General features: G+C 50.6%; 1 protein-coding gene across 1 annotated transcript in view; it reads left to right on the plus strand.

Moving 5' to 3' along the window:
• Window positions 1-15,883: 15,883 nt before the first annotated feature.
• The window catches only part of ITGA9 (integrin subunit alpha 9), a 227,994-nt gene continuing 216,074 nt past the window's right edge, over window positions 15,884-27,803 (plus strand). Inside the window, exon 1 of the mRNA XM_081160497.1 lies at window positions 15,884-16,157. Within this exon, the coding sequence (XP_081016623.1) occupies window positions 15,973-16,157 (185 nt within the window). The 5' untranslated portion in view covers window positions 15,884-15,972. The remainder of the gene's footprint in view (window positions 16,158-27,803) is intronic.

Genomic DNA, 27,803 nt, shown 5'->3' on the forward strand with positions numbered 1-27,803 from the left:
TGAGCCGATTCTCTCGCGGAGCCGACACCTCTGCTTTTCCTCGGAGCCGCCCCGTCGCCTCCTCGGGGACAGAGCTCTGGACAGTGCCTCCTCTCCTCAAGCAGCCTGTCCCTCTCCCCTGGCCCGCGCCGTCAGCGGGAACGAGACACTCGCCACTTGCCGAAGCAGCTCCCATCTCAGAAAACAAACCCAAGTGAGCATCGGCGAATTGCCACCGTGTCCCCGCGTCCCTTTGCAGCGTCTGGCCCGTTTTTCTCCTCCGTATGCAAAGGCCCTTGAGAGCCGCCTGCACCCACTGTCTCCAGGCTCTTCCAGCTTCCTCCTTTCTGAGCCACTTAAATCAGGGGTCCTCCCCACAGTGGCTTTAAAGTGACTCTTTTCAAGGTCACTAGTCGCCTCCAAGGAGTCAAATCCAATGGCTGCCTCTCGGTGCTTCTCTTGCTCAAACTATCAACAGCCTGTCACTTAGTTGGCCACTCTCTCCTTTCGGCTGCTGGGGCATCCCTCTCTTGTTTCTCACCTTTGGGAAACTGAGTCATTTTCCAGACCCTGTACCACAGCGGGCCACAGGACACACCCCACGATGGAGACAAGGATGGGGAGTGTTGTTTCCGTCCCAGGGCAGCATGTTTTCTGGTTTCTATAGGTCCTTCGTCTGCCGCTCTGGTTCTGGGCAGGGGTGGGTCTGAGGCTTCCTCTGTCCTCTGACCTTGGCCTTGGCGGCCGAGTGTGTGAGCTATGCGCCCAGCCTCGCAGATAGGCTTCGTGGACGCTCTCAGAGGCATGTCTGTGCTTAAGGGCCTCCCGATGTCCCCCGTCAGCTGTCAGGGCCGGAGTTGCTGGCAAGGCCTCGGCCATTCATATCTAATCCGGTGGCCTGATTAATGGAGGCGGTTTCGCTTTTACTGTCCCTCTGAGGCAGCCGGTCTCCACAGCGGCTGGGCTGGAAGCCGCTCTCAGGCTGTAGCCATTTATGGGCACAGCCAGCGCCCTCCTGTCTCCTCCGCAGAACACGGTGGGGTTGGAGGTGCGGGTCACATCCTGCCGGGTGACCTTGGCGAGTCCTGTTCCAGCCTCCCGAAGTGTCATGTCCCTCATCCTATAAATTATGTAATAACTCTTCTCGCTCTTGCCCTCACCAGTTTTTTCTTTCATCTTTTGTAGTTTGTGGAGCCATATGACTAGTTCTGAACATGAGTTATGAGTAGAACCAAAGAGTTCAGGGCTGACCTCGCACATGATGGTGGGAGACCTTCCAGAATTCGTTTTCTGTCTTCCATGACAACCCGCAATGTTTCCTCTGCGGGCTACTAAATGAACACACGTGGAGCACAGCCCTCTGCTGGCCTGCAAGGGACACATTGTTTCAGGGGGAAATGAACCTTTAAGCCCCTATGACCCGGGGTTACTTGTTAACAAAGCATAACGCAGCTTGACCTGACTGATACACCTTCTTCAGGTCTTGACTCATACGCCACTTTTCCCTCAAGGACTTCCTGGACCCCTGTATAAAAAGCCCCACATCCACCCTGATGTCCTATCCCCTTCCCCACTTTCTATTTTGCCATAACATCTGTCTCCATCCACATTATAGGCTTTGCTCATTTATTTTGTTTATTGTCGGTCGGTCTCCCGCTGCCATCAGAACGGAAGCCCACGAAGGCAGGGATGCCCCGAGTTTGGGCTCCGCTGAGAGCACATCCTGAGGAAGGGGCTTTGGTGCCGGTTCTTCATTCGGGAGGCAGTCCCGAGGAGCATAAGAGAGGGAGTTAGGGAAAAGAGAGAAGAAAGGGCGTAAAGCCAATGAAAGGTGCACCAGTCAGCGCATTGCTGCTGTGGGCAACTGGGGCTCAGCCCTTTGGAGACCCTTGAAGAAGTCCTGCCAAACCAGGCTCAGAAATTACTCACCTAGAGACAGGAAAGCTGGAGTTTTTCCTATTTGTCCCCAACTCCTGGCCCTTACTGGCTGCAGGTTGAGGGCATTAAACCCTGTGAGATTTAAATAAAATAGCAAAACATGGCTCATAAATAATACTCAATGAAGGGTAACGAATATTGTTATTATGATATATTTCGTTTTGCAGAGTTATATGTGCTTTTTAGTCTATACCCTAACATCGACAATGTTTCTGTTGATCTCTTTGATATTATTTAATTCCTACCCCCGCAGAAGAGAGGCTGAGGGAGGGGGCCAACCAGCCCAGGCTCCCGACCACCAGCCTGAGCCTTGGGGCCCACAGGGCATGACCCAGGGCCCACGCAGTGGGCTTCCAATTCCTCCTTCTTTCTTTGATGATATTTGTGTGCATCCAGCTTACACATAAATGTTTTCAGTGAAGTGCTCCAAGTGCCTTTTTCAGAAACCCGAATCCGCATGAAAACAATGGCAACGAGACAGAGGTGTAAACGTTCCCCAGCAGGCCCAGATTTGGAACATGTGATAAAGAGGTTATTGTGCGTCCGAACTTTTCACACAAGAATCGGAGGAGCTTTAACACCAGGAATAATAAACAGAGGAAGGCCGGCTAATGCAGAGCAGATGGGCCCGCAGGGTAGAGCTGAGCATTTCACCGCCTTTCCCCTTGGACCCTGGGACTCGAAATCACCTAATGCTCATTTCCTTTAGTTAAAAATAAAGCGAATGCAGTGGGGGAAACAATATATATGGCTGGTTTGTTTTCTGGGGTGGTGAGTGGACTAAAGATTTTAAGAACCTTCTAGGTGGCAGGCATTCATTACTTTAATCCTGACCACAGCTCCATTTTACAGATGAGAAAACTGAGGCTCTGAAAGTGTAAGTCACTCACTGAAGGGCAAACAGCCAGCATGACAGTGGATCAGTCATAGGTCTCTCTCCTTGCATGTGTCATGGTTCTGCAAGCTCGGGCAACAGGCGAGCAGGGAACAAGAGTCATGGTCAAAGAAACTTGAGAAACACTGACATATATTAACACAATAACAGTCTTATTGAGGTATCATTGATATACAATAAACTATATGTGTTTAAATTGTGCAACTTGATAAGTTTCGGCATATGTCTCTATATGTGAAACCATCACCACAATTAGGATGGTGAACATATTCCTTACTCCCAAACGTTTTCTCCTGCCCCTTTATAATTCCTCCCCTGTCCCTCTTACCCTTGATCTCAGGCAACCATTGACACTGTGTCTGACTCTCATTCTCGAAATGAGACAAAATAATGTTGGAAAACTGGAAGGGGTTCCTTACGCTTTCTGTCACTACAGATTAGTTGCATTTCGAGACTTTTCTGTAAAGGGAATCATATGTACTCTTTTTTTTTTGCCTGTCTCCTTTTACTCAGCATAATAATTTTGAGATTTATTCTTGTTATTGTATGTTTGTTGCTTTCTGTTACTGAGTAGTATTCACCTATGATGGACAGTTAGGTTGTTTCCAGTTTGGGGCTGTTACAAATAGTTGCTATGAATGTCCATGGCCAAGTGTTTGTATGACATAAGCTTTCTTTCCCCTTAGATAAATACCTAAGAGGGGAATGGCTAGATCGTGTGGTAGGTATATGTTTAGCTTTTAAGAAACTCTGAAACTGTTTTCCGAAGGGGTTGCACCATTTTGCATTCCCACCCAGTGAGTGTTGAATAAGTTCCAGGCCCCCCCCCCCGCCCTCCAGTAGCACTTGGAATGGTCAGGCTTTTCCATTTTTGCCATCTTAACAGGTATGTAGTGCTATCAAATTGTCTTATGGCCTTAACTTGTGTTTCTCTCACAACCAATAATATTCACTATTTTTATGTGTGCTTGTTTACCATCTATGCATCTTCTTCTTTTCTTTTTTTTTTAAATTTATCTTTATTATTGAGAGTATTACAGGTGTCCCATTTTTTCCCTCCAATTGACCCCCCTCCACTTCACTCCCACCCCCTCCCCAGGCCTTCACCCCATTATTGACTGTGTCCATGGGTTATGCATATGTGCATATAACTTCTTTGGTTAATCTCTTCCCACCCTCCACTCCCCTTCCCTCTTTCCTCTGAAATATGATCGTCTGTTGCCTGCATCAATGTCTCTGGCTCTATTTAGTTCGCCAGATTATTTTGTTCATTAGCTTCTTCTTAAAGAAGACCCTTCAACATTTCCTGTAGTGCTGGTCTGGTGCTGATGAACTTTAGCTTTTTCTTATCTGTGAAACTCTTTATCTGACCTTCAATTCTAAATGATAGCTTTGCTGGGTGGAGCAATCTTGGTTGTAGTTCCATGTTTTTCATCACTTTGAATATTTCTTGCCACTCCCTTTGGCCTGCAAGGTTTCTGTTGAGAAATCAGCTGACAGTGGTTTGGGTGCTCCTTTGTAGGTAACTAACTGCTTTTAAGACTCTCTCTTTGCCTTTAACCTTTGGCATTTTAATTATGATGTGTCTTGCTGTGGGCCTCTTTGCGTTCCTCTTGTTTGGGACCCTCTGTGCTTCCTGGACTTGTAAGTCTATTTCTTTCTCCAGGTAGGGGAAGTTTTCTGTAATTATTTTTTCAAATAGGTTTTCAATTTCTTTATTTCTTCCCCTTCTGGCACCCCAATAATACGAATGTTGGGCCTCTTGAAGTTGTCTTAGAGGCTCCTTATACTATCTTCATATTTCTGGATTCTTTTTTCTTTTTGCTCTTCTGTTTGGGTGTTTTTTGTTTCCTCATGTTCCAAATTGCTGATTTGATTCTCAGCGTCCTCTACTCTACTGTTGATCACCTGTAAATTATTCTTCATTTCAGTTTGTGTAGCCTTCATTTCAAATTGGTACTTTATTATGTTATCGATTTTCTCAGTTATTTCCCTAATAGTATGCTTAAACATCCTTATAAACAAAATCCTGAACTCTGTATCTGTTAGCTTGCTTGGATCTATTTCACTTAGTTCCTCCTCTAGAGATTTCTTCTGTCCTTTCCTTTGTGACATGTTTCTTTGCCTCCACGTTTTGGCTGCTTCCCGGTGTTTGTTTCTATGTATTAGGTAGAGCTGCTATGCCTCCTGGAATTAGAGTGGCTTTGTGTAGTAGGTGTCCTGTACGGTCCAGTGGCTCAGCCTCCCCAGTCACCTGAGCTGGGCCTTCTAGGTGCTCCCCTGTGTGGGTTGTGTGCACTGTCCTGTTGTAGTTGAGCCTTGGTTGCTGTTGGTGTCACTGGGAGGAATTGACCCCCAGGCCAATCGGCTGTGAGAACCAGCTGCAACTACAGCCAAAGAGCTGCTGTGCTGGAGACACCCCTATGGATCAGGATTTACTTCAAGGGAGCTTTGGTATTCACCAATTGTGCCCCTTGAGTGTGTCACTCGTGGATGTGGTAGGGTTGTAATCCAGCGTGGTCGAGTCTGACCACCAGGTGCCCTGTCTCTGGGACCTCCCGGGAGGTGCAAAGTCAGCCTGTGCCAGTGCCTTGCCCAGGGCCCCCAGCATGAGCTACACACCAAACCGTAGTTGGCTGCTACTTGTGCTGGGCTTGGAGGTGCCCAGGAGAGGCCAAGCTATGAGCCAATGCAGGTGCCGCTAGAGCCAGGCCTGGGGCCGCTTATCAAGCCGTATGGGGCCGGCTGCTGCTTGTTTGTGAGATTTTAGGAAAGTCCTAAGCATGAGGCTGGAGCGGCCACTTGCACAGAAAAGCCCCTGGAAATGGCCCGGATGAGCCTGCAGGTGGGGAGGGGCGGGGCCTCCGGGAGTCACGGGGCGGGGCCAAAGGTGTGAGTCAGGTGCTGGCGACTCAAACATGGCGCCTGCCTGCCGGCTGTGTGCGGGGAGGACTCGCCACAGGAGCCATGGCCTCCGCCAGCCCTTCTGCCTGGGAGGAAGCCGCCCTCCACCTCTCGCCCGGATCCCAGGCAGGTTAGTTCCCCCCCGAGTGTCCCGGGTCCTTTCAGGCCGCTGCCCGGCGCTGGGCTCAGAGGGAGCGTCCGGGTGAGTCCGTGCGCGGGCCCTTTGAGAGGAGCTGCTGGGGCTCCCGCAGCCTCCGCGACCCTCAGGGACAGTCCCCGCTGGTTTCACAGCCCGAAGCTGTGGGGACGTCTCTTTCCGGCCTTGGAGCCCTGGGCGCCCGCTGTGGGGCTGGGACCCTCACTCCTCCGGGAAACCCCTACCACTGAGAGTCTCTCCCGGGCTTAACCCGCGGCACCGGGTGTGGGCCCGCGGCCGCGTCTCCGGGATTCAGCCCCGATCCGCCCGCGTCTCCGCCCCTCCTGCAGTCTTGGTGCTTCCTCAGCTCCCTGGCTGTGGGGCTTCTGTTCAGCCGGATCTCAGGAGGCTCTGAGTGACGGCGGTTCTGGATTTTAGCTGTGATTTTGATGTGGTTGCGGGAGGCGGCGGGCGCAGCTGTTCCCTACGCTGCCATCCTGTTTCTCCTTTCTAGTTCCTGTCTTCCTACGTATCTTCTTTAGTTAAGTGTTCATTCAAATGTTTGGCATATTTTTAATTTTCCCTCATTTCTCCCGTCCCCCCCCCCCCAAACTGGTCAAGTCTTAACCCTTCATGTCTCAACTGAGATGCTGCTTTCGGGAAGCCATTAGCTATTCCCTCTCCCCCCCCAAAAAAACCCCAAAACAAAAACAAGTACCCTTCCTCTGTCCTCCTGTCACCCTTTACCAACCTCTCCCCCCGTTTCAGTGTTTTTCATGTTGTAGTGAACTGGCTTCTCGTCAGCTTCCTTCGCTAGACTGCTCCCTGGCTGGACACCCATGTTCACAGCTACAGGTCAAGCACCCAGCAGTCTTGGGTATTGGGACATAGATGTCTGAAGCTCTCCTTCCACTTTGGCCGACGACAATGACAACACCTTCTTCTGCTGCTGCGAATACTGGCTGAGGCTTTGCGTGTGCCGGGGATTGCTTTATTCCCACTGTGCCAATCTTGCCCATAAGCCCAGGAGCAGGGACTATTATCAACCCCATTTTGCAGATGGGGAAATAGAACCTCAGAGAGGTCAAGTAACTTGTTTCGTTTGTTTGTCTGTTTTGCTGCTACTGGGAAATGTTGGAGCTGAGATGCGAACCCAGGAAGCTGACTCCTGGGTCGGTGAAGCTCGGTTGGGAAAGGCTTTGCCTTTGGGCTCCGACTTCTAGATTGTCTTTCATTTTTAACAAGAAATGAGCCTGTATGTGCAGTTGGCCCTTCCTCCCTGAGCTCCATCTCCTGAATGTGACTGCTGGTGCCTGGGTGGCCTAGAGGGGCCTCCACTCCCCACATGGGTGTCCTGGGTTCAAAGTGCATCTTCTTTGTGTACCAAACACACCCTGCCTATCACCTTCCCTCGCCAACGGCACCCGCGGCACCTCCAGGGAAAACGGCCCCCGGGTGGGAGAGGTGTGCTCGGCACTAGCTGCGGCGGGCAGCAGACTGTGCATTCCTGAAGTTTTGGCTCTGGACGCTTGTGGATGGCAAGCCAAGGCTTCTGATGTGACTCACCCCTGTGTGAACCAGTGACCACGATAGAAAACGACAAGAAGAAACATTCCATTAAAAAAACAAATTCAAACCAAGTTAAACAACCACAACCAAAGGAGGGGTGGAATGTAAAAAAAAAGACAGAGAAACAACAACGCTCAGAAGGATGGTGAGTTAGTTCCTGGAAGACAGAGAGCAGCTCTGCGTCTTAAAGTATTGGAACCGAGATGTGACCAACTTTCTCCAGTCTTTGGGAGACCTTTAGACCAGTGTTTCCCAAGCGCTCAGCACCCACGGGCAGCTGAGTGGGGGTTAGACAAGCAAGCCGACCACTGACTTTTCTTACCTGCATACACACACACACACACACACACACACACACACACACTCTGAAGGACACCTTAAACCACCCCTGCATTTCTCCCATGAAGACACCGGGTGGAACCTTGAAGAAATCGCTAAGGAAGACATTTCGGGAGAGTCCACAGATGGCTCACTTCTGGGAAGCTGGTGACATGAGATTTGGCAGTTTACTGAAGCGACTGCAGAGAGCCCTGTGGAGCCTGCTGGTGCGGCCAGCGATGAGGGCGATGTCCTGGCCCCTGGCCCGCGGGTTCACCCTTAGCCCTCCCCAGGCCACCTGTGGCGCGGGAAGGCGAGGCCTTGACCGTTTAAGCCAGAGGAGGCTCTGAAATGTCCACTAAAAAATGAAGCCACCTTAAGGACAGTGCTATGACTTTTCTCTCTTTTTCTCCAAATAACAGTAGCTATTATAATAAGAGCAAAGTAAATGGCACAGTAATAATGGCATTCAATGCTCGCATTTATCAGTTGCATCCCACGTGCGTTCACCCGGCTTTACAAGGCTCATCCCATTCAATCCTCGCAGCAGCCCTCTGCCTGCTAGTTCTTCTTTATAAATAAGGAAACTGAGGTCTGGAGAGGTTAAAGGACTTCTCAAGGTCACATACCTGGACTGAATAGATGTGTGCCCCCCACCAAACTCATATGTTGAAGTCCTATCCCCAGTGTGGCTGTATTTAGAGTAAGGAAGTTATTAAGGTTAAATGAGGTCATAAGAGTGGGGCTCTGACCTGATATGACTAGTATCCTAATAAGAAGAGACACCTGAGCCCTGGCTGGAGTGGCACAGTTGGCTGAGCCACTGAAAGGTTGCCAGTTCAGTTCTGTGCACTGAAGTGTTGCCAGTTCAGTTCTCAGTAGGGCACATACCTGGGTTGTGGGTTCGATTCCCGGTTGGGGCATGTACAGAAGGCAACCGATCGACATTTCTCTCTCACATCAATGTTTCTCTTTCTCTTTCTCTCCCTTCCTCTCTGTAAAGCATGCCTTTAGGTGAGGGTTCAAAAAAATGAGAGAGAAGAGGCACCTGTGCACTAGGAAGAGGCCAGGTGAGCAAGAAGGCGGCTGTCTGCTTCGCAAGGGGAGGGCTTTCATCAGACACCAACACTGACGGCACCTTGATCTTGGACCTCCAATCTCCAGAACTGTGAGGAAATCCATTTCTGTTGTTTAAGCATGTCTGTGTTTTGTTACGGCAGCCCCAGCAAACTAATACAGCCGGTAGCCCACTGCACTGGGATTATAAGCACCAGAGCCTGCATTCATCACCCATTTAAAAATGTCCATGTTTCAACAAGTGGCATGCTAGGTTCAGTATTTAAATTGAGGCGGGAAGTGTTTTTAAACTTGGCATTGTGATGCACAGGTCTAGGCTAACATTGATGGTTATGACTTAAAGCCATTTCACTAAATCTTGGAAGAAACTTTTTTTTTTTTTGAGCATGGAAGCAGGTTGGAAACATTGCACCCAGTAATAACAGTTGGACTTGGCTTATGAAATACTTCAGTGGGAAGGTATTTGCTGAAATCTCTGCCTGCTATTATAGTTGAAGCTTTGGTGATAGGATTCGCCCTTCCCCTGAACTTTCTGGGTTTCAAAACCATGTGGAAATGTAGTTTGTCTCATACGAAAAATAAGGTCAGGTGACTTTTGAAGAAGTGACGTCAGGAAGTGCATTTAGCTGAGTATCTAACATTTAGAGGGTGACAATCCGTTGTGAATGCTCTTGACCTTTCTTCTCTCCCTCGTTTGGAAATCATGTGAGGAGCTGTCTGGCTGTCGGCCACTTTCTTCCACATGTTGGCTGGTCTCCTCCTTACCTCTGCTGGCAGAGCCCCTTCACGGGAAGTGGGTGTTGGCCCCTCAACAGGAGACAGAGCTGTAGGCAGGGACTTGCCAATAGGTGGATACTGTGGGCTGCCTTTGGCTCCACTTTCTTTTTTTAAAATATATTTAATCTTTACCTGAAGATATGTTTTTGTTGATTTTAGAGAGAGGAAGGTTGATAGAAACACCAATGTGAGCAAGAAACATCAATTGGTTGTCTCCCCTACTTGCCCCAACCGGGGATCTAACCCACAACCTAGGTATGTGTCCTGACCTGGAATTGAACCCACAAACTTATTGGTGTACAGGATGACACTCCAACCAGCTGAGCCACCTGGCCAGGGCCTTTGGCTCCACTTTCTTCCCCTGTCACATGAAGGTCAAGTTTCTGTCTTACTTGGGAGGTGGGCAGACAGCTTTGTGTGCACTGCTCTTAAGCCATGTCCCTGTTTCTAACTGGCTTTCACTTTGATGAGTGTTTGGCCTTATGGACATAGCATCTTCTACATCTCCTGCTGGCTCTCTGTAGACAACTCAGACTGTACAAAAGGATGGATGGACGGATGGATCTATCTGGAAGAATAGCTCATAATGTCAACAATAACCGTTATTAACATTTGCAGTAAACTTCCTCATTTTATGTGCATGTCTGCACTTAGATGCATGAAAATGTGCATATTTCAGATCATGCTGAGCATATTGTTAAGGAACCTGAGATTTTCCTCTTCATATACTTCAGGTATATTTTCTTGTCGGTATATAAAGTTATACACGTAGCCAATAATATTGTAGTAACTATGTATGGGGTCAGGTGGGTACTAGGCTTATTGGGGGGGGGATCACTTTCTAAGTTACATAAATGTCTAACCACTGTGTGTACAGGTGTACACATAGTATAATACTGAATGTCAACTGTAATTGAAAAAAGAGCCCTCAGAAGCCAGCATTCTTGTGCACTGCTATTGGGTCTATAAATTGATTAGACTTCTTTGCAGGGCAATTTAGTGATATCCTTACAATTAAAATGTGCATTCCCCTAAGGAATTCCAATTTTAGGAATTTATTCTACAGAAATACTTACCCATGGTCACAAGATACAGGTACCAGAATGTTCTCAGCAGCATTATTTCTCACAGTTAACAATGTCTCCCAAAAAGGAGTGGGGGAGGTTGTTTAAATCAGTTACATTCTGTCCATAGGATGGGAACCCACGCGGCCATTAGAAAAATGTGTCATATCCACAAGGAGCACTTCTAACACATTGCTAAGCCTTGAAAGAAGGTACAACCTGTGGGGTATGCTCATGTGGGTATAAAGAAGCCCTCTACTTGGATATGCACAAAATATTCCTAGAAGCATGCTGAGAAACTGCTAAGGTGGTTCTCCCTAGGAACAGCAGAATGGGAGGACACTTTCACTGCTTGAAAAAGTTTAAACTAGTGAATAAATAAAATACATGTGAGAAAGTAAATAAACAAACTCATAAAAGACTTTAGTCACACACTTGGTACTCCTATAGGTGTCCTTGCGATAGCTGATCCCAGGGGGGTGGCAAGAGGGGATGCCCCGTAAATCCTTCCATTCCAAAGACTCTTTCCTAGATGTCCAAGGACTTTCTTTACATCACGCTGACCTTCCAGAGCCCTACACTTCTCCTGGCTCCTCTTCAAGGACTTGCAATAATGTGAAACCTCCGAGTAGAGCAAAGGGTTCCAAAACATGATTAGGTTCTTCAGTGACTTGAAAATGAGTGAGGTTTCCTTTCTGGAAATATAGTAAAATAAATGCCCAGATATCTGGGAATCTTTCCTGGTATAAAACATCTAAAATTGCTGAATAAAATATAAAAATGAATAATGGATTGCTAAACTGGCAAGAAATAAGGTGAGTGTTCAGGGGCCAGAAATAATGAAAACAATTCTAATCGAGGAGAAAAAGTGAGTGCCGATGTCAGCATTCACCTTGGGTAGGTCTGGATTTAAGTGGCTCTCACACATGCAAGGGACAGCAGACAAAGCCTGGGACCCAGGCCTGGGTGTAGTCAGATTGGAGAGGTCAAATGAAGCTGAACCTTTTCAGTGGGTGAACTAGGCTAACACCTGCCCCACACTGTAAGAAGTCTTTCTTGTTGGGCCTCCTTGGCTCTTGGTGGAATAAAAAAATAAATAAAAGGAAAAAGCATCCCCTGAGAATACTGATCTGTAAGTCTGTGCTATGCTACATGTGAGTAGAAAAAAAATCCAAGCCAGAAATTGAGGTCAAAGTAGTGGTAAAAACAGCAGTGCCCCAGGCAATTGGCAGTAGTAAATGCAAATCATTTGTCGAGAAACATATTTTAAACAAAGATAAATTTCCAAGGAACATGAACTCACAGCCAAAGATTACATAACACACAGGAAACAAGCCACCGTTGAGAGAGAATGAACAGAGACCACGATGCAGGAGCAATTGTACAGACTGGAGGCATTAGAATTAACAGAGGCAGAAGAGAAAGTGAACAAGTTTAATTTATTTAAAGAAATTAAGGAAGATGTTGGGGGTATGATGGAGCAAGACACTATGAAAATGGACAAAGCAGTTTTTAAAGGAAGTCTCACAGAATTTTTTAGATGAAAAAATATAAATAATGTAAATTACAAATTCAAAGGACTGGTAAGACAAGCGGTTGATTATACACAACTGAAGAGAGAATTAGTGAACCGGAAAATAAAACTAAAGAAATTTCTCAGAATGTAGACTAAAGAATGAATGAGAAACAGTTAATATTTATAGACTATTTCCCGTGTGCCACATACTGTGCTGTGCTATATGTGCTTTATCTTATTGAATCATTATAGAAAACTTATGAGATTGTTACTATTAATATCCATATTTTTCCTAACTTCTCTGTGCCTAATTTTCTCCATGTATAAAAGTGAGGATGGGAGTGGGACGGGAGAGTCACAATTCTAAAGTAGAAAAAGTTCTGAAAACCGAGTTTCTTAAAAATAATTTGGTGGCAAAACCTTACCCAACTGCTAGACTGCTATAGTGTTGTATTAATTTCCTGTTGCTGTGGTAACAAATCACCACAAACCTAGTGGCTTAACACAACACAAACTTATTAGCTTACAGTTTTGGTGGTCAAAAGTGTAAAATGGGTCAGCAAGACTGAGTTCCTTCTTGAGCTCTGAGTTCCTTCTGGAGAATCCATTTTCTTGCTGACTTTGCCGGGTTGTAGAGGCTGCTGGTCACATCATTCTGCCCAGTTGTCACATCTTCTTCGTGGGCTCTGACTCTCCTCCTTTTTGGATTCACCTGGATATTTCAGGATACTCTCCCTATCTCAAGATCCTGAACTCAATCACATCTACAACATCCCTTTTGTAAGGTTAGATACCCACAAGTTCTGGGGACCTGGACACAGACATCTTTGTGGGCAGGCATTATTCTGCTGCTCACAAGTATGAATATTTACACATTTTACCACCTAGTTCTATGTTTGTTTCATGTGCTGGATATAGTATAAAGTATGATGAGAAAATTCTGGGAAAAAAAAAAATTGAATTCAGGAGCATATCTGGCCCCAAGAGTTTTGAACAAAGATTGTGCACCTGTGATATAGGCAGGCCTCGCTTGAACTGAGATCGAGGCTTTGCCTGTAGCTTTCTAATGGATCCCTGTGCGGTTTAAATGATATACAATGATTTGTAAAATGCTCGGTGCAGTGTTAGATGCATCGCGAATGCTCCTGCTTTGCAGCTGGCTGCTGGTCAGCTTACAGCAGCATCTGCCTTGCTCACAGGTTGCACTCCCAACAGCTCTGTCTTTGCAGTTCAGGCTCCCATAGTCACTGCTAAGGTCAAGACTGCCACTTAGCACCCTGCTGAGGTACATTCAGGCAGAGCCCAGAAGGGGGAGCATTCACAAGGAGGAGCCAAGGGAGATGTTTGGGGAGCTCCATCAAGGAGGAATCAGCATTTTCTGTTGGACACCAGGGGGAGGACACTCTAGGAAAGCAAAGATATGGCTCAAGACAGGGCCTGAGAATGCTCACGTTACTGGAAGGACTGTGTGTATTTTTCTGTTGTAATTTGGGGTTTCTGAAATGAAAAATTATATTCTAAACATAAAGATTATGGAGACAATCTGCTGGTATTAAGAACCTTAGAAACATGCCTAGCTTTGACCTAGTCTTTAAGCATTTAGGAAATAATGAGAGGCAGACAAAACTTTACAAATTTATAAGGAAAAAAGTTGGTAGAGAAAGGAAGAGAAATAATAGACAAATGAATCTTAAAGACTTTTCAAGGCCTATGAAAAGTCAACGTTTTTGCAGGGACATTTGATCATTTAGTATTCCTCTGTGCAGTGGGGTGGGGAGGGAGTGAGGGCAAAACTATTATTTCTGCCCGGCTGGTGTGGCTCAGTGGTTAAGCATCCACCTATGAACCAAGGGGTCACGGTTCGATTCCCGGTCACGGCACATGCCCAGGTTCCGGGCTGGATCCCCAGTAGGGGGTGTGCAGGAGGCAGCCAATCAATGACTCTCTCATCACTGATGTTTCTCTCTCACCCACTTCCTTCCTCTCTCTGAAATAAAAATGAAAATTACACCCCCTCCCAAAAAAACCCTATTATTTCTTTTGCATTGTTATGGCAAAGATGCTCCTGTCATATTCACCTGTAGAAGGAAGTCAGGTTTGCCTCAGGAAAACCGATGGCAGATTCTGGAAAAGGCAAATGATAGGTGGGCTGATTCTGAGCATTGTTCATTCTGTAACCACCGGGGTTAACGGAAAACCTTCAGATTAGTTCTTGGAGTGAGAGAATAAAAGGAGAAAGAGCAGTTGGTTGTCTTTTCAGTTAGAAAATTGGACAAGAGCTTCATTTTTTCGAAAGGCGCAACCCCATGAAGCCAGTCTGCATTCTGCATGGCCCAATTCGAATTATTATGTTCCCGGCAGCCAGTCATCCTGGAGACACACTCTTCAGATCGCGTCTCTGTGGGGAAGCTTACTCTGGCCACAGGGAAACTGAGCTCACGCTTGATGTCAGGTTATATGAACAACTAACAAATGTTCGGAGTTTTACAGTTAGAAAATGCTGTCCCAAGAAGCCCATCCATAGGTTTATCAGTTTATTAGCACCCCTGTTTCATTGACTTCCCAAGATTACACAGCTGGTCAGACCTGGGAATGAAACCCTTTCCGTCTACAGCCAGATGCTGTGCTTCCCACGTTCAGGAGCACAGTGCGGAACTCTGAACCTCTCCTGGAGGGCCACAGGTCCCCAGCCGGCTCCTCATCAAGTGTGCTGAGGCTTATTTGAAATACGCATTCCTGGGCCTCACCCTTAGAGATTCTGACCCAGAGTGGTGTTTGTAAATCTGTATTTTTAAATGATTGCTTGAGGATCTAATCTACAGCCAGGCTTGGGAGCTACTGTTTTGTCAACTCAAAGACTAGGGCTACAATTTTTACCTGGTATCACTTCTCGGGGTTAGTTTATGGAGATTGAAATGAGTGTGTTTTAGATCAGTGGGTCCTAACCTTTTTAGAACTTGTTGAAATCCACCCCCTCCCCCCCCCACTTCGGGCCCTAACCCCCAGAGCTTCTGATTCAGCAGGTCTGGAGCGGGACCCGCAAGTTCCCAGGTGCTGCTGCTGCTGGTGTGGCCCCGCAGGTAGGGGCCGGGTGTAGGAGACCAGGTGGGCGTAACCTGGTGTGCGCGCGCGGGGCGTACTCTGTTCGCTCCCAAGCGGCTCCTGAGCTCCTACAGGTTCTCTCACAGCTGGGCCAAGGGGCAGCGGATGGGCCAGGCTAGACTATAAACTCAGTCCTTCCCCCGGGGCCCTTTGGTCCTGGTGTGAGAGTGAGACTGAGAGGGAGCGACAGACACCAGCAGGGACCCAGCGGGGCGGGCGGAGCGCGCAGCTCCGGGGAGGATCGGGTGGCCCCTGGACCCGAGCGCGGGGCGCGGCGGGCGGCCCGAGGCGCCTGGCTGGGGTCCCGGCCGTCTCCGGCCCGGAGGTGCGTGGGCGCTCGCGGCCCGCAGGGGGCGCTGCCGCCCCGCCCCGCCGCCCCGGCCGCCGGCCTCGCGGGCGCGCCTCTCGCGGTCAGAGCCGCCGGCCGGGACCGCTGGCTGCGAGCGCGCAGACTTCTCGGCGCACGGAGGACGCCGCCCGCCCGCCCGCCCGCCCGCGCCGCCCGCGCTCGCCCGCCGCGCCCGCTCGCCTCCCGCCCCGCCGGGCGCCGCGTCCCGCCCGCGTCCCGCCCGCGTCCCTCCGAGCGCCCCGCGCCAGCCGCAGGGAGCCCCCGGCCGTCGGCGGACCCCGCAGCCCCGCCGCCCGCGCGCTCGGCGCCCTGCTCGCGGGGCACAGGCAGGGCGGTGGTCGGCTGGGGATGGGCGGCCCGGCGGCGCGGAGGGGCGCCGGGGGGCTCCGCGCGCTGCTCCTGGCGCTGGTGGCCGCGGGCACCCCCGCGGGCGCCTACAACCTGGACCCGCAGCGCCCGGTGCGCTTCCAGGGTCCCGCCGGCTCTTTCTTCGGCTACGCGGTGCTGGAGCATTTCCACGACAACACGCGCTGGTGAGTGTCCTGGGGCTCCCGCCCCCGCCCCCGCGCCCGGCCTCGGCTCCCCCGCCGCCGCCTTTCCGGCCTCTCCACGCCGCCGTCCCGAGGGGCGATTTAAATGTCTCCGCTGCGCGAATGGAAAGCGGGCGGGCGGGAGGCGCCGTCCCCGGTCCCCGGTCCCCGGACGTCCCGGGCGGCGCCCGGAGTTGGCGGGGCCGGGCGGGGCGCTCCCCGGGGTCCCAGCCCGAGCGCGCGGCGAGAACCGCCCTCGGCCTCCCGCCCGGGCTCCGCTCAACTCTCTCGGTCGCGGAGCAACTTGGCTCCTCCGCCCGCCGCCGCGGGGCCGGGAGACGGGGCGCTCCCGGCGCAGACTCCAGTTTCGGGGACCTCTTGGTGACACCCCGCCCGCCTCTCCCGGGCTCCGAGCCTGTCCCGCGCCACTGCGCACAGGAAGCACAGTAACCCCGGGATCTGAGGGCATAGACCGTGTGCGCGCATTGGTGGGGTGCTGGGGGTGAGGAAGGTCCCTCAGAGGCCTGAGTGCCTGGGACCCCAGGGGCATCGCTGAGTCCACAGGCCCCCTCCTCTCTCACAAGGCCCTCTGCAGAAGAGAGCTGAGAGGTCCAGGATGCAGAAAAGGAGGGTGGTCCAGGACGCCGGGTGACAGGACAGGGGCCTGGTGCGTGATTTCTAGGGTATTCTGACCCTTATCTCTTATGGGCCATCTGACCTGGACACAGTCACCAGAAGTCGTAGAGGGATGTGGTTTTGTAGAGGTCAAGGAGTCCAGTTGCTCCCTGGCGTCCCCCTAAGAGTCCCAAGGGGTGGAGAACTCTCCCTGGTTTAGCACCAGCAGCTGCGAGATTCAGAGCTGGAGTGTGCGGCCCCAGAGAAGCACCCAGGAGAGGCTGGTCCCTCCTTCGCCCTTTTCTCTGCACAAGAGGGAATGAAACTGCCACACAGTCACCTCTTCATCAGAGAGAGAGAGGCTCATGGACAGTTCACCTATTCAAGGTCATGCCCCAGTGGGGGCCCAGGTGACTGTTTATTGTGTGGTCACCGGTGTGAGCATCCCTTGGGGTGGCAGGCTGGGAGGGCAAGGTCAGTGATGTCTGAGCGCTCAGCGTGCAGTTCTCTCGGAGTCGCTGCTCTGAATTGGACAGAGGCTGATGGAAAAGGGTGGATTTGTAGATCGGGTCTTCAGGAATTCCTGGAAAAGTGGGGACTCTGTGACCAGCCAGCATTAACAGTCACGCTGTTTAAAGAGCTGCCTCCGAGAGAACCAGTTCAAGTCCTTGTGTAGCTCCTGTCTGGTTTTACATCTGCCTCCCTACCATCTACCCCAGGTGCCGAGTTTAAGGTTAGACTCCTTCCCTGCACGCGCCAAGCACACTTTATAAAGCGAAGCAGGATGAACACCTTTTCCACGGCTTCCTCCACACTCAGCCCATTGGGTGCTTCCATGTGGTAGAGAATGCACCCTGGGCAGGGGCAGTTGGAGAGCACACCCCAGAATACCACGCCGGGCTCCTGGACTGCGTGACCTTGGCACAGAGCATGTGGAGAGAGCTGTCAGAAATAGAAGGGCTTCTCCGGGCAGGGGGCTCCTGCAGGGCGGCGGGCGGTGGCCCTGGGGCATTGTGTGCGATCCACAGCTGTGTGGGCTTGTGCACTCCCAGCTCTTTGAACGGCTCAGTTCTTGGGAGAGGTGCCAAGACCCTCTCACCTGGATTTGGATGGGCCGCAGGTCTAAGCTGCCCCAGCTGGAGAACAGTTGGGAGGAGCCCAGAGCAGACCTGACGCGGGGAAAGAGCTGAGCCTGCTTTGTTTTAAAAAGGGGGGCTAGGAAAATCTGTGGTGTGAGTACATTTGACAAGTGCAGGAAAAGACGGTCTGGCTTTCAACTCGGCACCTGGGTCAATGGCAGAGAGGAAGTGGAACTGGGCGGTAACACTGGTGCATGGTACGGTGCCAGTGGAGACGTGGGATGGATATTTCAGGGGTCAGATGAACCCGTCCACCGCCAGGGCTGCTGGTCTCAGAAGTGCCCTGCTCTTTCTACTGGAGCACTTGTCCCTATGGTTTTTCAGGTACCAGCTAACCTCTACTGAAATATTTTTAAAGCAGCCTTCCCCCCACCCTCTGCACTGACTTAATTTTATCTTAGCTTGGCGTATCTCCTTGATTTCTGTCCTCTCGTTGCTTTTTTCCAAATGTTTTCCTCCCTATCTCCTCTCCCTTCCCCCAGATATTCTTTGATTTAGACCTTGAGCGTTACTCTCTGCTGATTATGCTGCCCAATCTTGGTAAGCTGTGGCCTTTGAAGCGAGGAACCTCCAGCATCTCCTCCTTCCTCCTTCTTCTAGAGGCCGGACTTACGGTGAGGCTAATAAAAATTCCTCTGAAGGCCTCTCACTCCCACAGGCCCCTACCAAGGTCCTGGGCCCCACTTTATGCTCATAATTCTGTATGAACTCTCTTAATTCAAAATTATGTCACCCTAAAAGATTCTGGCCCTGCAGAATTTAGATCAACCCAAGATCTCTACCTTAACTTTCCGCTCTGGGTTGGTTGATGGACTTAGTGAGTGATTGTTGGTCTCTTCTTACCAGGCAGTCCCTGGGCCCTGGATCTTTAGCTCTGCTTGAGGGACACGTAAGCTGACTCATTATTCAAGATGATAAACAGCAACCGGGGTAAACATCCTTGTAACTAAAGCTTTGCGGCATCCTTAATTATTTCCTTCTAATAAGTTCCTGAGCTTGGAATTGCTGGGTCAAAGAGGAAGGGAGGTTTGAAGTAATTTTCTATGCATTTTCAAAGTGCTGGCCAACCTGGAGTGTGTACTTTAGAGAAGTGCAGTAACTTACCTGGCACTGGAGTTTTGGAGTATTTACCGAAGGGCTGGTCCCGTGCAATGGACAAGCATAGCCGCCTGCAGAAGGGGACTTAAATAGATCACAGATAGTCAGAACGGACGAGAGAGGTAAGCGATAGACACGAAAAGGAGACGCAGTACACTGACACTTGGAGAGGAAAGGACAGCAAATGTTGATTAAGCCTCGTATTTGGTGTCTGTCTGCTTGAGAGGGAATTGCGCCTTAGCTTCTTAATTCATTGTTAGTAGTTTAATAAGTTTGCTTCATGCTTGTTAAACACCGTGTTACAGGTGAAAGGATTTGTGGTATGTAGGGTAAGGGAGTGAGAAGAACGTGCTGGAGGGGCAGGGATGGAGCTCGGGCACCGGGTCGGCGTGGGCTCTGCAGGCGCAGAGCTGAGAGCTCGGGCTGGTCAGGGACCCTTGGTGCACGTCACAAGGCACGTTTGTGCTCAGTCAGAACTAACCCCACCTCTTCAGTCCCATAACTGAGCATTCCTATCAGTGCTTTTCAAATGATCACTAATCAGAAGGTCCTATGTCTCTAAGAGAGGGGTGCGGCCTTGCTTTTCCAAGTCCTGGGGACTGAGTCTGGCTTCTGCAGTCATAGTGCATTGAAAGCAGAGCCCCAGACCCCTCCTCTCTCGAAGGGCTGGGCTTGAGTGGCCCCTCTGTCCCCATGCTCTAGGCAGTGGGAGTTGTCCCGATGGCCAGGGGGACTACAATATCCTGGGGAGTGTTACAGATGTCACTTCTATCAGTTTGGATGCAAACATGCAGGTGACTCAGTTTCCTCCTTTGCAGTGTCACCCAGAGGGTGCATACCTGCTCAGGGACAGCTTCCTCTCATATAACACTCCCCCCCCCCCGTCCCCCCCGGTCTTCTTCCACTCTTTGAACACCAGCAGTAGGTGCCAGAGGCCAGAGGGCATGGACAAAGCCAATTTCTGTTCCCTTCCCTTAGCCGTGGATGGTTCCTCAGCTGCAGGACAGACAACTCTAACACCCTGCGATATAAATACACACAACCCGACTGGCGTCCAGCGCCCAGAGTGCGTTTCTTCCACACCCCTCCCCTCCTCTCTGCCCCAGACACCCTGGAGTTGGTTGGGTACATCGGCTTCCTTTCTGGCGACACGCTTCCTGCCCCATCTCCTGGGACACAGCAAGACGGCTGTGCCTGGGCACAGAGCAAGTGCTTGGAAATGGGAGACGTGCCGGCTTTTTGCTTTGTTGAGGTTGTCAGAGCATCGTTCAGTGAGAGATAGGAGGTGATTCAGAGCCACGGAGAACATAACATCCTCACTGTGTATTAAGGCTGGGAATCAAAAGAGCAAGCTAGACATTTCGGCTGCCCTGCCAATACAGTTGCCAATAGTAGCCAGATGTATTGCCGTTCAAAGTAAAATTAATTACAACCAAAGGAAATGAGCAATTCAGTTCCTCAGTTGTACCAACCACATTTCAGGTGCTCAATAGCCCCGTGTGGCTAGCGGCTGCCGTTTTGGATCACACACAGAGAGAACATATCATCACTGCAGAAAGTTCTGTTGGATGGTTTAGAGCAATGACTTCAGTCTTATAGGGCTAGACAAAGACCAAAAGGTGACACAAGAAAAGAAACATCAACCCTTGGTGTATTCGAGTATTAAACTGGAAATGGAGGTGCTTAAATCTAACTATAAATTAAGAGTGGGCAGCCAAAGCGGCTGAATTCTTTCTTTTTCCAGTCATCAAACATTGGATGCCTGCTCTGGGCTAAGGCACAGGGATTCAAGAAGGAAAAATCCACTCCCAGTCTGATGGGCAAGAAGATTGTGGGTTCTAGTCTTGCATCTCAGGCAAAATATAAGATATGGGCTCTGATGAGGAGGGGCTTTTCCTTGGGGAGGCACAGAGTGTTCAGAGGGCAGAAGAGAGACAGACCCCTGGGAAACTAAAACCTTTAGAAGGGGGACCCTGGGGTCAAGGGCCTTGCTGCCCCCATTTTAGTGAGGAGATACCTAAAAATGGTCTTGCAGCTGCCTCTCATAACCTTTGGCGGGGAGGTCTTTGCTGAGTTCCTCTGTCCCCTGCCTCATCCCAGGCGCAGGGTGGAGGGGGGAGTAGTGCCACCTCCCCATCTGGATTTTTTGGAAGCAGCATTTTCAGATCTGGTTCCTGGTTCCTGGATGACATGTATATGAGACCCACATTATAAGGGGACCCAGAAAACGTCTCTTGGGGTTTCAGGGGAGTTTCCCTGAACATAGATCCTGAAACTGGTGAGGGTGCTGTTTCCTGAGCTGGTGCTGAACTCTGGCCCGGGCAGAGGTGGCTGTGTGGCCCAGGGGAGGACCTTCCAAGGCAAGAACACAGACTTGTTTCAGCCAGTCACTCACAGCCCTGAGTGTGAGGGTGTGAAGGGCCAGGCTCCAGCCAGCTCCGATTCCCCGGTGACCTGCTGCTGGTCAGGAAACGGTCTCCTTCTGATAACTCCTACTGTGATTTGTCCGGGAAAAATGTTTTCACGTTTATTAAAAGCAGCCATGGTGTCCTCAAAAGTCACTCGCTTTCAAGGGCGTTGCATGTAACTTTAAGAAATCAGAATTAGTGATGCCATCAGATAGTATTTGCTGGACATCTACAAGAAGTCAGATGCTTTCCCAGGCACGATATCATCTTTAATGGAATATCTGGGACAACCCGGGAGTGGTTCCACTTTCCCAGGTGAGAACTGAGGGTTGCAGAGTTTCAGGTGGCGTCCACCGCCCACCCAACCTCAGCGATCCACAGGCACTGACTGTTTTTTTCTGTCTCAGCCCGGGTGGCCTCTCCCGCCCCTTCCCGACCACCAGGTGTTAATGTGCTGCGATGTGCACAAACCCCGGGGCAGGGTTGGCGCTGTGTAGGGCACACCAGAGGCAGGGGGTAGGGCACAACAGAGGGTCCTGTCACCGCTTTTCCACCAGAACGGGTCCTAGAGAGTGGGTGTTCCAGACCTGGGGGTGGGGCTCTTCCTGGCTCTGCCTTCGTTGGGGCTCGATTCCTCGGCGACAACCACACCTGTGGTTTCTGGGCCATCATAGGGTGGGCTCCAGCGTCAGCCCTGACATCGCCCCCGTGTAGGAGCTGGGTGATCTTGGCAAGCTGTTGAGCCCCTTTTCCTCCTCTATAAAAGCATGATAAGAATTCCCCCCACTCATGTTGCTGGGGAGTTAAATGAGAGGATGTCTGCAAAGCCTGTAACATGTGTAGCACATGGTAAACCCTTGATAAACACTAGTAGTTATTTCTGTTGTTACTCTGATCTGACTTTTGAAATGAATGGTCTTCATCCTGCCTTTGGATGCTGAAAGTGCTCGCTTTTTAGTATGTTTGTTGATTGATACATTCATTTATTGAAATCTGAGTGTCGGCACTCAATCTGAAAATGAATCAGTCTTGCACAATACACGCTCTTTGTGATGTGTGGTCTCTGAAATTTTGGTCGTGCTCTACAGACATGTGCCTTTGTGGTATCATTTACATCCCATCTGCTTCCAGAAAAGATCTGGGATGGCTGCTTTAATTGGAGACCTGTGGGGTTGCACATCCTAGAGTTTTGTGTGCCTTCTCCATCTCTCAGAGAGGTTAGAGGCCACTGTGTTATGGGGCGTCCTGGCTCTAGATAAGTCTAGGAGGCAGGTCTTCAGTTCCAAGGTGGGATGGTGTGAGAATTTTAGCAAAAAAAAAAAAAAGTGAATTTATTGATCTGTTTTTCTTGGAGAAGAAAATTATCATAAGGAACCAACAGGAAGACATCAAGGCTATTACTCAGATCTCCCAGAGGTCTCTAGCTTGTTCTGTCTCTTGGATTTTAATGTTTATGTGATGCTCTCAGGTGAGGAAGGACAGCATCAGTCCTTTTGCCGTCTTTCTTTCTCCAACTGCCTCCCCTCAGTGCATCTCCCAAGACCTGAGCCCGTGGCTGGGGCTGCACCCCACATCTGAGGCCCCTTCACTCCCTGACACGGCAGCCAGGGGGCTGATACCGCTCTAAGGTGGGACCCTGCGGTGCCTCTGCTCTTTCCCAGTTGGACATGGCACGCCACCTCCTACATTCGCCGAATCAGCATTTTCTAGGATGGATTGAGCCCCTCTCCCTCCCTTTATTTACTCTAACCTGGGGTTCCCAGAATAAAAATAATTATCATCCCCAGCCTTTTATGAGTACTTCCTATGTGCTGGAGAGGCCATGCTCACAGTCACTTCGATGCAGTGGGGCTCTTGCTGCAGAGGCACAGAAGCCAAGGCCAAGGTTACCCAGCAAGTAGACTGCAGGGTGAGTCTGACTCAGTGCTCCTCTGGCCGTTCTCAGGGTCACCCATGCGGCCCTCCCCTCACCCAGCCCATCAAGTCCCTGTCCAAGGTATCAGGTTCCTGAGGGGGAATAAAAAGTGCCCTGACGCTGTTTCTGGGAGAAGGGCCTGGGCACTAATTCTGTCTGCTCTTGGCCTTGGAACCTGAAAGGTCCTACCCCATTCTCCGAAAGTCAGGCTATCCTGGGTGCGTGGCCCCTCCCCCACAAACTGCCCTTTGCTGTTTCCTTTTGTTCCTCATTGCTGCCCTGGGAGGGGTCCCTGCATTTGTTATTGTCTTTGTTTTTAGAGATAAGGGAGTGCCTGGGGACTTGCCCAAGGTCACACAGCTGGAGAGGAACTGGCAGACTCTTCAGGGCTGTTTCTACCACCCCACCCTGCCCTTCTCATATCAGAGCCCTTTGACCTTGTGGTCCTGGGTGGCAGTGAGATTCCTTTGCGGGAAGAAAAGGCGATTAGGCAGGTGGAGAAACAGTAGCCACAGTTCTGAGCTGCAGAGTTGGATAATTGGGTTGGACCCAGGAGCAGCCGGTGGGCGGTGGAGGTGCCACAGTCTAGTTCTCTTCAGGGGTGGCATGGCCCTAGCGTGATGATGTATCTGTTTTCTATTACTGCAGTATTGCTGCAGAACAAACTACCCTAACACTCAGTGGCTTAAACCAGTCACCATTTATTAGCTCGTGATTCTGTGCTTGGCCATTGAGACTGGGTTCAGCTGGGTGGTTCTTATGTTCTTAGCCGGGCTCACTGTGCCTCTGCTCTCAGCTTGTGGGCTCGCAGGCTGGCCCGCTGGTCTACGGTGGCCTCAGCTGGGATGGCTCATCTCTGCTCCGTGCGTGTTTCATTCTTCAGCATCCTGTGCTTGGACACATGGTGGCTGGGCAGGGTGCCAAGAGAGCAATCAGAATATGCTTGGTCTCTTGAAGCCTGGGCTGCTCCTGTCACATTCTGTTGGCCAGTGCCAGTTACAGGGCCAGCCGACATTCAAGAGGAGGGGAAACAGACTCCATCTCTTAATGGAAAGAGCTGCAAAGTCACATTGAAAAGGACATGGATACAGGAAGGGTGGAGAATCGTGGCTACTTTTGCAATCTACTACCAGTGCTGAAAGTGTCCTAGCCATCCCTGGATTTCTGCAACCTCAGCTGACAGTCTGAATAAATTTCTGCCCGGCACACTGGAAAAGGGACTGAGGTTCTAAGGATCTGTGAGTTCCTGGGGTGCTGCCAGGAGGTGGAGCTGTGACGAGTTGGGTGCCAAGGTTTTTGGCCTAGTGCCCAGCATTCTAACACTTCTTCGAACTACCACTTTGTACCAAGCCCCGTGCTGGGCGCTTTATAAACATCTTGCTTAAACCTCACAAGAACCCGTAGTAGGTACATTTTCCTTCTATTTTACAGAGGAAGAAAACTGAGGCTCAGAGTGTTTAAGACACTTGCCTGAGGTCACACAGCTTATCACTGGTAGAGGCAGAATTTGAATTCTGTGTTACCCCTGTGCTTCTTAACTTCCCCACCCTGAGTAATTTGCCCTTGGAACTTAGAATTCAGGCGGCACGACTACTTTAAAATACTTAAAAGCAGTTAGTACATACTGCTTAACCACCTGGAGCCTCAGTTTCCTCAAGTGTCGAAGGAGGTGCCTCTGAGGTTTTTCAGGTTCCACACCCCCAGTTGGCAAGCACTGGCCCAGGGAGTCTCCTCGCTCTGGGATGGTTTGGTCATCAGGGGTGGTGCTCCCTCTGCATGAGTCTGGGCTGTTTTTTGTTGATTAAGGGACCTGGAGTGATTCCTGGGGTTTCCGTGCGGTGCGGTGAACATAGTGATTGAATTCCACTCCTGTAATGGCCACGTGGGTCCCTGGGGATGCTTTGGCTTTGGGATCAAACGCATGAAAGCAAACCTAATGGGTTTAAGGTTTGGAATCCCCAGTTCCTGTCCTGGGTCTGGCTGTAATTTGGCCGCAGAAGCACAGCCGTGGCCTTTGTGGGGAGGGAGGGAGGGAGCCTCTGAGACACAGTTCTGAGCCTGCTCCCAGAGGCAGCTATGGCTCAGCCCTTCTCTGCCACCTGCTCTCCAGGGAACAGACCTGCAGTTCACCCTCAGGATGTGAGGGATGTGTTCAGAGCAGGATGGGTGGCTGGACTGGAGCCTTTGTAGCCAGCTGGACCACACACAGGCCAATTGAAGAAGTGGCTGTGTGGAAGGCATGTAAACTGCCACAATAGGAGGGAGTTTGAGGGACTGGAAAGACCATGCCCTTGGACACTGATGCCTTGGGTTCAAATCCAGCCCTGCCACCTACCAACTAAGTCACCACCATCTCTGAGTAAAATGCACACAAGAGGGTGCTTGACAGGGTTGCCATGAGCAATAATCAGACAAACTGTGAGCATAACTGGCGTTGGCAGATGAACAGATGGGTCCACATTTCTAAATAGGTACATGAACTACTCATTGAGAGGGGCAAACCTCTGGACAATCCCATGCCAGTAATGTACACGTTTTAGAAAAGCAAGAAGGTGCTGGAAGTTCAGCCCGATGGGGAGGAGAAAGCCACCTTCCCGTCCCAAAGCCCAGTCTGTCCTTTGGCATGAAGGAGCTTTCCCATCAAAGTTCTCACCTGGGAGCCACCTGCAGAGCCTCACCTGGGCTTTTTCAGGCAGGTCACCCGTGTGAGCAGCTGCCACCACTGGGGGGCACTTGGTACCTCTTGGTTCCCCTTTCCTCCTCCTGGCTGGTATGGGATGGGCAGAATGGGGGAATGGGCAGTGCACTCTATTCGTGGGTACGTGCTACAGCTTGGCATCTTACCACGCTTGGTGGGCTCAGGCAAGTCCTGGGACCTTCTCTGGCCACCTGCTTCTCCGTGTGTACAGCGGGGAGAATATTAGTGTCTCCCACAGGATTGCTGTGAAGATTCGACGTGATGCCGCCATCAGGGGCCTAGCCCGGTGCCTGCACACTCCAGGTGCCCTATCCGTGTTGGTTGTCCTTGTGATTAGAAATCTAGAATTCTGAGTTAATGAGGAGACTCTAAGATGTCTTTGAAGTTTGAGTGCATCTTTAACTGGGGATGGCATAGGACGAAAGCCTCACTTCTCAAGGGTCACCTCTTCATACCAGCTCCAAATGAACAGGATTATTTGTAATCGGTTTTGGAGTTAGTAGGAATTTTTAGACCCAGCCCTGCCCCACGGGGGTATGGGTAGTTACTTCTTAGACTGAATTACCTGGAGAGCCTGTTCAAATGCACATTCCGATTTAGCCGGCCGGGAATGCAGCCCTAGAGTCTGCGTTTCCGCCAAGCACCCAGGTGTTCTCCCTGCTGCTGGTCTGAGGACCACACTGGGAGTATCGAGCAAAGGTCAGAATCAGCCTGATGATTTATTCGTGGGTGCCTGTGGGGGTGGGGGACACTCAGGTCTTTTTATATGGTAACCATACAGAGGAAAGAAATGTCATACTGTCTCGTCAAGTCTCAAGGAAGATTTGGTGGGATGTTGGAAGTATCTGGGGTGTCTCTTTATAACTTAGAAGACTGAGAAAAAGCAGATGGCATCTTTTTAGTGGCTTGTCCCGAACCCTGGGCCATCGCGCTCTCTCTATCTCTTGGGATCAGCCTGGCGAACAGCCAGCTGAACAGACTTCAGAAAAGACAAGCTCATCGGCTGGCCTGCAGCCGCAGTCCCCCTGGCCGGCAGCCTAGGTAAAGAGCAGCGCCAGGCAGCGGAGGAAGAAGCCACGATGTTCTGTAAACACAGAGATACAAGCTCATTCTGCACCGTGCCACCCGGTGAGCCGTGGGCCGGGCGCGCACGTGCTGGTGCACACGTGCTGGTGCACACGCCCCCTGCTCTCTCGCTTCATTTCCCATTGCACAGGATTTGGGAAAAACTTTCTAATCCGACCACCTGATTAAGGGTTTGAACCAGAGGGTTGTTACCAGTGCTTGATCAGCCATTGTTGTTAGAACCATTGAGTACGTTGGGCTTGGAAGGGAAAAATAATTCCGCTGGTCCTTTCCCCACTTTAGATTTCTGTCTTAATGTAGCCCCTCGCAGTCTCCTCCCTAGGCTGAGAGAAGCGGTGCCTGGGATCGAGCTCACCCGGGTCCCTTCCTGCTTGGGTAACCTGTGAATCTGGGTCTGTGCATCTGGAGCAAAGCCACCATCTGGAACATCCAGAGTTCCAGTGCCATTTGGGGGGACGCGATCGAGAAGCAGCCTGCTGTTGTATGAGGCTCATCCCCCCTTTTGTCATTCTTACAAAATGAATCGCAAGTGGCGTTTATTCACTGTGCTAATGCAAATTTGGAGTTGGTAGGAATTTTTAGACCCAGCCCTGTCCCACGGGGGTTCTCGAGTGGAGGAGGCGTTCTGTACGTTGCCCAGCTCCGACAGGCCGATGCGTGGAAAGGCGTGGGCGTTTCAGCTGCATAGAT

This window comes from Miniopterus schreibersii, assembly GCF_964146895.1.
Source record: "Miniopterus schreibersii genome assembly, chromosome: 15".
NCBI lineage: Eukaryota > Metazoa > Chordata > Mammalia > Chiroptera > Miniopteridae > Miniopterus > Miniopterus schreibersii.